This window comes from Loxodonta africana, chromosome 1 (genome assembly GCF_030014295.1).
Source record: "Loxodonta africana isolate mLoxAfr1 chromosome 1, mLoxAfr1.hap2, whole genome shotgun sequence".
Classification (NCBI taxonomy): domain Eukaryota; kingdom Metazoa; phylum Chordata; class Mammalia; order Proboscidea; family Elephantidae; genus Loxodonta; species Loxodonta africana.
The window spans coordinates 180,769,643-180,781,097 of NC_087342.1; the positions used below are offsets into that span (position 1 = coordinate 180,769,643).

At 37.6% G+C, this 11,455-nt stretch overlaps 1 protein-coding gene across 1 annotated transcript in view; it reads right to left on the reverse strand.

The window, feature by feature from the left end:
• Positions 1-11,137, reverse strand: part of FRK (fyn related Src family tyrosine kinase) — a 104,798-nt gene extending 93,661 nt beyond the window's left edge. The window contains exon 1 of the mRNA XM_003404277.3: positions 9,378-11,137. Coding sequence (XP_003404325.1) covers positions 9,378-9,748 — 371 coding nt within the window. The 5' untranslated portion in view covers positions 9,749-11,137. The remainder of the gene's footprint in view (positions 1-9,377) is intronic.
• Positions 11,138-11,455: the final 318 nt, after the last annotated feature.

An 11,455-nucleotide genomic window follows, 5' to 3' on the forward strand; every position in this document is an offset into this window, starting at 1 on the left:
AAGCAACAGGGGGGTAACAAATCACATGATCTACACTTGCATCTATGCATCTTAGCAAAATTCTTCTGTTACATTCATCTTCAAAGAAACAACCACATAAACTAATACTAAAGTTGCAGGCTTCAGGAAAATAGCCACAAAATGCCTGAAACACCATTAAAACTGCTGTTAGTCTGCATAACTGCTCTCCCTAGAGAAACGGGCCCAAATCCTTCTAGTGCAAGTGCAGAGAGCCTCCACTAACAAATGAGAGTCAGAGAATGCTATAGAGGAATTAGCAGCTAATTATTAAGAAACCTAGTAAAAAGAACATGTAATTATTTTGTTTGGTAATATTTTAGAATGTAACAGGGAAAATCTATTAATATTCAGCAAACACTCAAATTTCCAGCAAGTACAAACTTAAAATATTTTATATATGCACTTATTTGAAATTATGTATGTTGAGCATAAAAATGGAAATTAAATGTCTGGTCCCACCAACATTAATTTTATAAATTACACTTTGGTTTGCCGTCTATTTAAAAACTCAGGCCAGTCATTTGCTTATTTTGACTATAACCACAGTACAGTGAAATATGTACATATGTGGTTATTAGATGCCACACCAATGGGATTTACAATCTGTTCCTGACTTGATATTCATTTTACATTACGAAGAATATTCGAATCAGTTTGTGACCCCTAAGTACTTTCTCCAATTAATTTCTGGGCCCCTGGCAATTATGTTGTTATGACTGTGAGTCTAACCAAAAATTAAGCATGCACAATTCATTGAGAAAACAATGCAAAATGACCTGTGCCTTTAATGAAGAAACGCCTTAGATTTTCTTAACAGGTAAAAAGCAACTCAGAGAGAAACACTTGAAGAAAAGAGGCGGCTCTCGTCAGCTACTCTTAAAAAGATCTGAGATTTGCAGATGAGCCATCATTCATTAATTATTCATTTATCCAACCAATATTTGTGACATGCTCATTATGCATAGGCACCACACTGAGCTCTATAGCCCAAGGTGATGGCTCCCTTTCCACATCCAGAGTTTAAGGTCTTGCAGAAAATAAATTAGCAACAAGCTAGCATACTTATTGTAGTCTAGGATGTCAGGAAGGGCTATGATGGAGAAGAAGGGTTGGATTAGAAGAGGCCTGAATGATTAATGAGAGTCAGGAAAAGAGGAGGAGAGTGTTGCAGGCAGAGAGAACAGCACATATAAAAATCACAGGTGAGGGACAGCATGGGACAGTCACAAGACTCAAAGAAGCTCAGTGGGTGGGAGGCCTGCTATAGGCAAGATGGTTGGGAGCTGAAGCTAGAAAGTATGATCTATTCAGACAGAGGTAAAGGAGGAACTGCCCCCCAAAAATAAAATAAACAGTTGCCTTTGAGTCAATTCCAACTCATAGCGACCCTACGGGAGAGAGTAGAACTTCCCCATAGGATTTCCAAGAAGCAACTGATGGATTCCGAACTGCTGGCCTTTTGGTTAGCAGCTGAGCTCTTAACCACTGCACCACCTGGCTCTTCTACTAAATAATAAACAAAAAAAAAAAAACAAACCTGTTGCCGTTGAGTTGATTCTGACTCATAGCAACCCTATGGGACAGAGTAGAACTGCCCCCATAGGATTTCCAAGGAGCGCCTGGTGGATTCGAACTGCCGACATTTATAGCTTGCCATGGCTCTTAGCCACTATGCCATCAGGGCTCCAAACTAAATAATAAACCAGTGCCATCAAGTCGATTCCAGATTCCGACTCATATAAACTAAATAATAAAAAAAAAAAAAAATTTGTAACATTTATTAAACCCTTACTATGTGTCAGGTTCTCTACAGTGTACCTTTTCTACACTAATAGTCTCATTTAAGTCACATAGCAATCCTTTGAGATAGGTGTCATTATTATTCCTGTTTTACAGATAAAAGGCTGAGGCAGAAGGGTTAAATGATTTGTTAGAGTTCACACAGTTAGGTCATGACAAGGCCATATTCAAATCTACATCATCTGAAGCCATAGTCAGTATCCTTAACTATACCACAGAGTAGGTCAGACAGATAATTGGAATATTTCAATTAAAATTCTATGTCAGTAAGATTTGGACCTAATTAAAATATCCAGTAGAAGAACCCAAAGATTGCTCTGACTTTTATTTACGACATGGATTTTTCACTGTGATATAGGTAGTTAGAATATCTGAAGGGAATTTTCTAAGGTGATAAACAAAAAGTGTTCATTGAGGTAAAGTTGCTGATTTTTTTGTTTGTTTCCTATTTGGAGTCCAAAGACTAATACAGTGCATAGTTCATGGTAGTTGCTAATAAAATTTAATCCTATTTTACTGTATAGAAAACTCCTGGTAGGTGCAGTAATCATTTGGCTGCTAACCAAAAGGGTGGCAGTTCAAATCCACCAGCCACGCCTTGGAAACCCTATGAGGCAGTTCTACTCTGTCCTATAAGGTTGTTATGAGTCAGAATTGACCCAGCGGCATGAGGGTTTACAGTATAGAAGACTGTGTCTAGTCTGACAATTTCAGTTTGGTGAGATGGTTGAATTTTTACTCGTCAAAAAATAAACAAGATGTATATACAGAGACAAGCCAAACATGTGAATGAATCTAGCTGAACGAAAGCAAACCAGTTTCAACCCAACAGAACTTTTTTTTTTTTTTTCCAAAGAAAGGATTTAATCAGGTTGGAATTTAACTTCTAATCTTTAAGACAGTAATTTAGGAATTATTCCAGAGGACATAAATTGAGTTCGTTCATTAGTAATTCGTTGACAATCTGAAAAGAAAAATTCAACCAGTATTTTCACTAGAGAGAGTGGTTTTGAATGGCATCTGGCAGTTAAAATTTCCAAGATAGTATCAATTTTATCAGTTTTCCTAGAAAAAACTAAGTTTGAATCCTGAGTCATTTTAATGATTCCAGACTATGTCACTTTAGTGTTTCTCAGATAAAATTTGAGATGTATGTAATCAAGTTTTACTGCTGTTAACTAAACTCAGACTTTTAACTGTGAGTTCTATGCAGTTCAAAGGCATCACATTTCTTTAATTCTGTGACTTTGCCATTATTCTTTAAAATTTTATTTCAGTTTATCAATTATTATTTTCCTTAAAAATTATGCCAATTAACGTAAAAATTCATTACATAACAAATTGAGATAAACACAGAGAGTTACATTAACATGAAAAGATCATGATTTTACCTGGGATATAAAGTTTTTGATAAGTTATTTTAGCAACACATTTGTCATATTACTATATTTATTTGAAAGTAATATATAAAAAAAATTTATTATATTTATTTGAAAGTAACATATAATGACAAATAATTCAAAAGATGGGGAAAGTAGAATATATCATAATCCTACAAGTAATGCAGGAGCCCTGGTAACAGAGTGGTTAAGCACTTGACTGCTAACCAAAAGGTTGGTGGTTTGAACCCAGCAGCTGCTCCACAGGAGAAAGATGTGGCAGTCTGCTCCCATAAAGATTACAGCCTGGAAACCTTATGGGGTGGTTCTACTCTGTTCTATAAAGGTTGATATGAGTTGTAATTGACTGAACAGCAGTGGGTTAGCTTTTAGGTTGATAGGTAGTAATCTAATAATATCCATTCTGGATCAATCTGAGGGCATCTAAATATGCTTTTGGTTGATTTAAATGATTTGTCCTAAAATTCTAACCCTAAATTTATTCAAATCATTTAATTTAATAGGCATATATATATATATAAAACACAGAAGTATTTTCTTATATATAAAAATCTCTCCTTAATTTCCAAAAACTATGGTATTTAAGTATACTTTTTCTGAAAGGAGAACAACTGAAAATGTATAGTTTTCATTTTTCACAAATATGCATATAGTCATCCTTGAAAACTAGCATGAAAGGAAAGAAATAAGTGACTTGGAAAAAGAAGAGTTGTGAGACTGTTTGGTCATAGGTAATTTTCTAGTGCTTTAAGCCATTCAAAGTAGAAAAATTCTGTTAAGTTAGATTGTTGTTGTTAGGTGCCGTCAAGTTGGTTCTGACTCATAATGATCCTATTAGATGAGGTAGAACTGCCCCATAGTGTTTCCAAAGAGGTGCTCGTGGATTTGAACTGCCAACCTTTTGGTTAGCAGCCCAGCTCTTAACTACTACGCCCCTGGGGATTTCCGAATATTATGATGCTTATTTCTTTTTTTATCAATAGTACTTTTAATTTTTTAAACCACATTTTCCCTTTAGCTTTCACTAATTTAAGGTTCAAAAGCATTTAAAAATGCTAGTTTCATGTCCCAGCTGAGACAGAAATCTACTGACATCTAGGTTGAAAATGGCAAGGAGGACTGTGTACAACCTGTATTCCACAGTTATTTAATTCAGCAGTATTCAGATCACCAAATAGTGAAGCCTCAACTCTATTCTAAAATGAGGATGTGTGTGGCTTCCTGAGAATATATCACTTTATTTCTCCACGCCACTTTCTTCAAACCAGACAATGGCAATGACCTTAAATTAGATAAAATCTTGAAAGAATTCTACTCTGAGGCATTAAAGAGAAGCACATGAAAATAAAAAAATTAAAAAATGCCCTTTACTCTTATAAAGAAATTCCATTACTTTATATGCATAATATTTTGACATTTTTAACATAACACATAAACATAAACTACAAACAAAATCAGAAGTTACGAATATTTATTCTATTTTTTCAAAAAACGAAACCCCTTGTCATCTAGTCAATTCGATTCCGACCCATAGTGACCCTAGAGGACAGAGTAGAACTGTCCCATAGGGTTTCCAAGGAGCAGCTGGTAGATTTGAACTGCCGACCTTTTGGTAAGCAGCCATATCATTTACCCACTAAGCCAACCCTAAAACAACAAATAAGAAAGGAAGTTGGAAATAACCTATCTTTACTTGGTAATAAGAACAGGAGAAAATGCTTTCCACAAAACACTTGTCTTCTTTAAGCGTTAACAAGGAATACAAAGACACCATTGTAGGTCAGTATGCACAGCTCCTCTAGGCCTTATATAAGCAAAAGTACACCATCCTGAGGTTCAGGAGCGTGCAGAGAGGCTTCTAGCCTTTATTGGTCTATGTATATGTGCAAAGACATTTCTTATCATAAGACAAATTATCCATGCAACAACCAAATCAGTTGCATTGAATTGACTAAGACTCATGGCAACACCATGTGTGTCAAAGTAGAACTGTGCTCCACAGGGTCTTCAATGCTGATTTTTTGGAAATAGGTCACCAGGGCTTTCTTCCAAGATGACTCTGGGTAGATTGAAACTTCCAACCAAGAAAGCTCTAATTCCTCCAACTTTGATGAGTCCTTCACCTAGCACCACACTAGCCTCATGGAATGGACTTAGAACAAAAATTATTTTTCTCAAGTAAGAATAGTCATTTGGATGTGACTTAAAAAAGGAATAAAGCTTAATAAAAAATAGAGGTCTGAGATCATTTGAGTAATCTTTAATATCTGATTTTTTAATGGAAACAATTTAATTCCTTTGAGAAGTTTATGGAGTCAGAATTTCTGCAGCATATTGCATTGTTGTTATCATAACTTAAGAATCTTCCTACATGCAAAGTACAGTAAAATCTGTTATCCTAACGACTACCCTTGGCTTGTGTGGGCAAGTCAATGAAGCAGAAATCATCAGCTTCTGGCTTATGTGATAATGTGTACCCTATTTTCCCCATCACTCTCTGGAAGACTGAATTGATTTTATCTCTGATACTAGTCCAATTTAACTAACAGCTGCCATCAAGTCAACATCAACTTATAGTGACTCCATGTGTGTCAGAGTAGAACTGTGCTCCACAGGGTTTTCAATGGCTGCTTTTTCAGAAGTAGAGCACCAGGCCTTTCTTCCGAGGTGCCTCCGGGTAGACTTAAACCTCCAACCTTCCACGTAGCAGCCAAGTGGGTTAACCATTTCCACCACCCAGGGACCTCTCCAATTTAACTACACTCTCATAAAGCCGTGTGGACCCCACCTTAGGTATACTTAAATAATTAGGCAAACAAATATTTCAGACTCTTCATACATATACCACGTTGATTATATTTCTTGTCATCAAATATTATATCACTTAATTTTTTTTTTTTTTAAATAAAAGCTTTGGAATTTAGAGCCATATAAATCCAAGATTTATATGCACTTGCCATACCATCATTATCTGGGTGGAATTGAACTATATCTTTTAAAATGCTATGAATAAAAATTCTAAGAAGAGTTCTAAGTAATCAGACCATAACAGTAAAATTTTTGAGGAATTCTATGTTGAAGAAAAGCACTCATCCCTAAAAGAATCTAGGAATAAATTTAAGCTGAAGATAAATACAATGATTCTTCATATAGGCAAAAATAAATCATTAATAATTGCTTATTAAATTACTTAATACGAGATATATAGAAAGGGGTAAGTATTTCTAGGTAGAATAATAATTCATCAGAGTTCATGTTTTAACAATTGTCTGGTTCTTTCAAAACCTCCATACTTTCTATTTTTTAAAAAAAAAAGCAAAATAAAGACTAAAACCTTCAACACTTCTGCTCTATCCCTGGAATCACTAATAATTTCAGAGTATTAGTACTGTTTTCTTACTAATACTAGCTCCGAATAAAGAAATAAATGGATGAATACTAACACACATTGCATTAAATGGTCTAATTAGGAATTAGGTGATTCAATTTTTATTGGTTTCCCATTGTGTACTTATCTCACATAAATGAATATAAACTATAATCTTTACTTATTACTATTTACTGATCTCAATGTAGAATAAACTGCATTAACTTTCACAGTATTTCTAAGGGAAGATGAAGTATATTGTATTTTCACTCAAATAATGCACGCCTTCTACATTTGTTTGCCAACTGCTCCCTTCCCCCGTGAGGTATTTTCTTAAGTGCACTATGATAATTTGTTTTTATAACAACATGTAAAAAAAAATTGGCATTGTGATATTTTTGAAAATACCTCATGGTGAGGAAGGGAACAGTTAGCAAACAAACGTAGAAGGCACACGTTATATGCTTTAAAAAGTTGTATGTTTTAAAAAAACTCACTGAAGAAAAAATATTAAAAGGAGCTGTTTTTTGTATAATTCCCCAGGTATTAAGGTGTTTTTGAGCCACTTAGACACCCTCAGGCTTTGCTAAAATAACTTCTGTTCAAAATAGAGTGGAATTCTAGAGGCTACAACTACTTGCATTAAAAGTATTATAGCAATTTGGCAATATAGTGGCAAGTACCCCCCAAAAGAGACCTGAGTTCACAAGTGAAGGCCACGGTGTGCACTTAAAAGGAAACAGGTTGCCCGTGCTAAGCGGGAGGCATAGCAGCGCAACTTCTGGGCACCATCTTTTTTTCAGTGGATGTGAACAGCCCAAAAGAAGCCCACTACAATGATTTAGGCTGGTAGTGACACATAGGAAAGCTGCTGAAAACCAATTCCAAGAGGAAAGGCCAGGAGTTATGTGCAGAAGTAAAAATACTCTTGGCTACAGATGGCCTCTGAAAGTCAAAAAATAGCCACAATCCTCCAGTTGCCTTATTTTCTGTTTGTTAGGCAAAGAGAGCCTAAATTAGTAAGGACACTGTGCTCAAGTCTTTTATTCAGAATCTTATCACTTTTGGATTACTTCTTTTGTTTCAGTCAACTTGCTTTCTCCAGTATTTATAAGTCTGTCATCTATTAATGTAGCTGAACAACTACACATGAAACAGAAGAGCTCATGCACCCAGGTAATCAGGAAATCCAGAGATCTAAGCATCTCACAGAGCAGGCCAAGAGAAAGACCTTACAGATGAGAAAACTGAGGTCCTAAGCAGTTAAATGAATACATTTAAAAACTAGTAGTTTATAAATTCAGGGCACTAATTTTTAAATATGAATATTATAGTATTATAACATATGTTACCCTGAAAATAAAACATGCATAATGCCATACCCTCCATGGAAATCATGTAGTAGTGAATACACACAAATGCACGTAAGCAAACATTTAATAAATAAGTAAAGATATGTCTTATAGGTTATTGCTGAAAAAAAATGTTCTCATTTAAGAACTGATCGATTCACTTCATCAAAATTTTAAATTACAATCTCTATCTAGGCATAAATTTTAAAACCATCTTTACATCCGTAGGTTCCTGGCATTGTTCAGAATCTCAAAAATTCCCTAGCTACCTTTTTTATTTGGATTTGAGAGTTTGGAAAACTGCAACAATGTCCATGATTCCTCCTTAACATCTTACTTTTTCAGCCAATAAGAGGTGCTCCAGCTTGCATTAAAAAAAAAAAAAAAAAAAAATGATTGCAGGAGAAGATGAGTGAAACTTCAATGGTTCTTCAGCTAAAATCCATTCTATAATGAGTCCATTTCCTGTGAGTCACTCTCTTATTTGGGTTTCACGGGACAAGGCAGTACAACAGTCTCCACTTTCCTCTCAGCCCATCAAACCCTAAGCACCCATTGTCAGAAGCATGCTTCATCCACTTTATACTCAACACGACTAGTGTCAGTCCCTCTATCCTTACCCCACACACACCATGCCTACTACTGTGCCTGGCACTTGCATGGATGAATGAATGAGTAGGATGAATAAACACACAAAATTTTCCCCTTTTGTTCCACTATAATTCATAGAATTCATTCAAATACAGAGTCTTTATCTTCTCTTCTGAGGAAATGATCATTGTTTTTACTATTTTTTTTTGTTAAAACTTAAGTAAATGTCTGGCCAGTTTCCAATGCTAGTAAAAACTGAAAGATATTTTAAGTTGGGTAGCGTAACTCAAGGTCTGGAATTCAAAGGAAAAATGCCTACACGTGATTTCACTGGGGAAAATGTAAGTAAAAACTGTTCTGCTCTAAATGTTATCTTTTGTGTTAGTTAGCCCCGTGTGTGCTGTCAGAATGAAAAAGGATTAGGATTAGAGTTAGGGGAGTGCTTCAAAGGTTAAAAAAAATAAATAGGAAGAGCTGGACTTTCGATCTGAAACTGTGGTTTAGGGAAGTCCTATGATTTACTATCGTTAAAGTGAAGTGTGAGTGGTTTTATAGCCAAAGGAAAGGTAAAGTATTAAGTGCACCATTTGTTTATATTGATGAAAATGCACCCAGGGGCTGTGGGTATACATTCTGTAATACAAGTTCTTTCAACAACAACTATCAGCCAAGTTCACTCTCACTGGGTGGGGGAGGTGTATTTCAATTAGTAGGTTCTTGCCAGGACTTCCTCATACTTTCTGGGCAGCTCTCTGGAAATTAGGGGGTTGTGGATAGGTAGGGAGGAAAACTCATTACCCGGTCTTCTGAGAGTGGGAAAATAAAGTGTGGGTTTGTACTACTCACGGCTCTGCCTCTATGCTTCTGTCCTCAGCGACATAGTTAGAAGGAATATAGCCCTGGAGTTGCTGGCCAGAGCCGTCTCCCCTTTTCTCCAAGTGTCTGGCAAACCACCAACCCTCGTGGGAACTGTCCAGGATTTGGAGCTTGTCCCCTGCGTGGAAGCTCAGGTCCTCTGCTGTCCGAGCCTGGTAATCAAACAGAGCCACAAAGTAGTGGCCATGGCTTCTCTGAGGCTCGTTCTTCTGTGGCCGGGGAGCATCAGGGGAGCAACGGGCTCCTGGATTCTCAATCACCACCGGCTTGACTACCTCCTGGAATAAGCAGGGCAGACAGGGCTGCAAGTATGCCCAGAGCCTCAGACAGACGTTGCCCATGGTGCTCTACCTGGTGGGGAGGAAGAGAGAGAGGCTTCTCCCTCTCCTCTTTGTCTCTGCAGATCCACTTTCTTGCCCTCCACCAGGTGACTTGGAAATCAGCACCAACTCACCATGCTTTGGAGAGTGTGCAAAAACCCTGTTTCAAAACAATCTGGCAGGTCTGGCTGCAGTGAACCTTGCTTTCTTCCTGAGGTGGTAGCTGCTGCCCCAGAGCCAAAGCGAGGAGGAGCAAGGCAGCTGCTCCGTGGGAAGGTAGGTGTCTTTTCTTCTTGTCTGCCTAAGAATGCCACAACAAAAACAAAATAAAATTAAGAAGGCTTTATCTTGACAAATGTCTGAGAACAGGAAAGAGTCATCTTGCCTTTGTCCCAAGGAAAAGTGAAGAAGGGAAAGACAGTGAGTCCAGGTAAAATCTCCACGCCTTGCCTTTGCCAGGGGCTGTCTCCCTGCTTCAAGCCTGTTCCTGTAGTTTGACCAGTCTTGACCCCCACTGCTCTTTCCTTTTTGCTAATGAATAACCAACCAGCCCAGGCTATTGCTTTTAACATCCTGAGCTATGTACAGATGGCAATAATTTCGCCTTACTTCCTGGTTTGTTTTTGGCTGTGATCTAAATGGGATTCCCGACCTCTCTGTCCTTCCCTTCACCCACATCCAAGATAGAACAACGCCCTCACCAGGGAGCCAAACTTAAAGCAATTGCCAAAATCACCCTGGAGAAACAGGCTCACTCGAGGTAGCTGTATTCCCCAGTCAAAAATGCAAGGTAGTGGTTTATTTATTTTTCCCCTACAAAGATTGTTTTGCCACTGCTAGGGGAAACAAGACAGCACATTAAAGTGATTAGGCAGTTGTCACTGGACAAAGGGAAGTTGGGGTGGGATCATTGAGTCCCTGCCCTTTTTTCTTCTTTTTTCATCACTGTAAATGTTTTTAATAGCCTTAAAGTATATTCGCAGTCTGGAAAAGTAAGAGAGAAGCTGACTAAAACTCTGAGAACCTGAACCACAGCTTTTTCCCACAGAGACATTTAATTCAATGACCACTGGAAAGAAAGAACAGAAGACCAGCTGTGTGTGTGCTGCTGTGAAAGCTCTTTCTGTTAAACTTTGACCTCCAGGTCTGTACCAAAAAAAAAAAAAAAGCATGTCACTGTCGAGTCGATTCCAACTCATAGCAACCTTATAGCGCAGAGCAGAACTCCCCCACAGGGTGCCAAGGAGCGGTGGTGAACTCAAACTGCCAGCCTTTTGATTAGCAACCCATCTCTTAACCACTGTACTACCAGGGCTCCAGGTCTGTACCAGTCCTTACTATCTTTGTTGGCCAGAGCTCAGCAACTAATGAAAGAGAGAGCAGGACAGCTAATCCTACCCAGGCGGTTGATTTTCCTTCACTATCCCTCCCTAGCTCAGGGCAGCTGTCTCACAATTGCGTGCCTGGATGACAACAGCACCTGGGCAATACGTTTAGAGAGATCAATGCACTCGGTTCCCACTACTAGAGAGCACTGCAAAAAATGCTTATGACTTGTTTTCCATAAGACATTTATTAAAAAATTTATTTCTTAAAAACAATCTCTTGAAATGTTGGCGAAGCCTTGAACCTTGCTAACCTAGCCCCAGAACAAGCTCAAAAATCCTGTTTTTTGTCAAACTACAAGGCATTCTAGTTGCCAGAATAATCCAAACTCAAAAGAAAGGG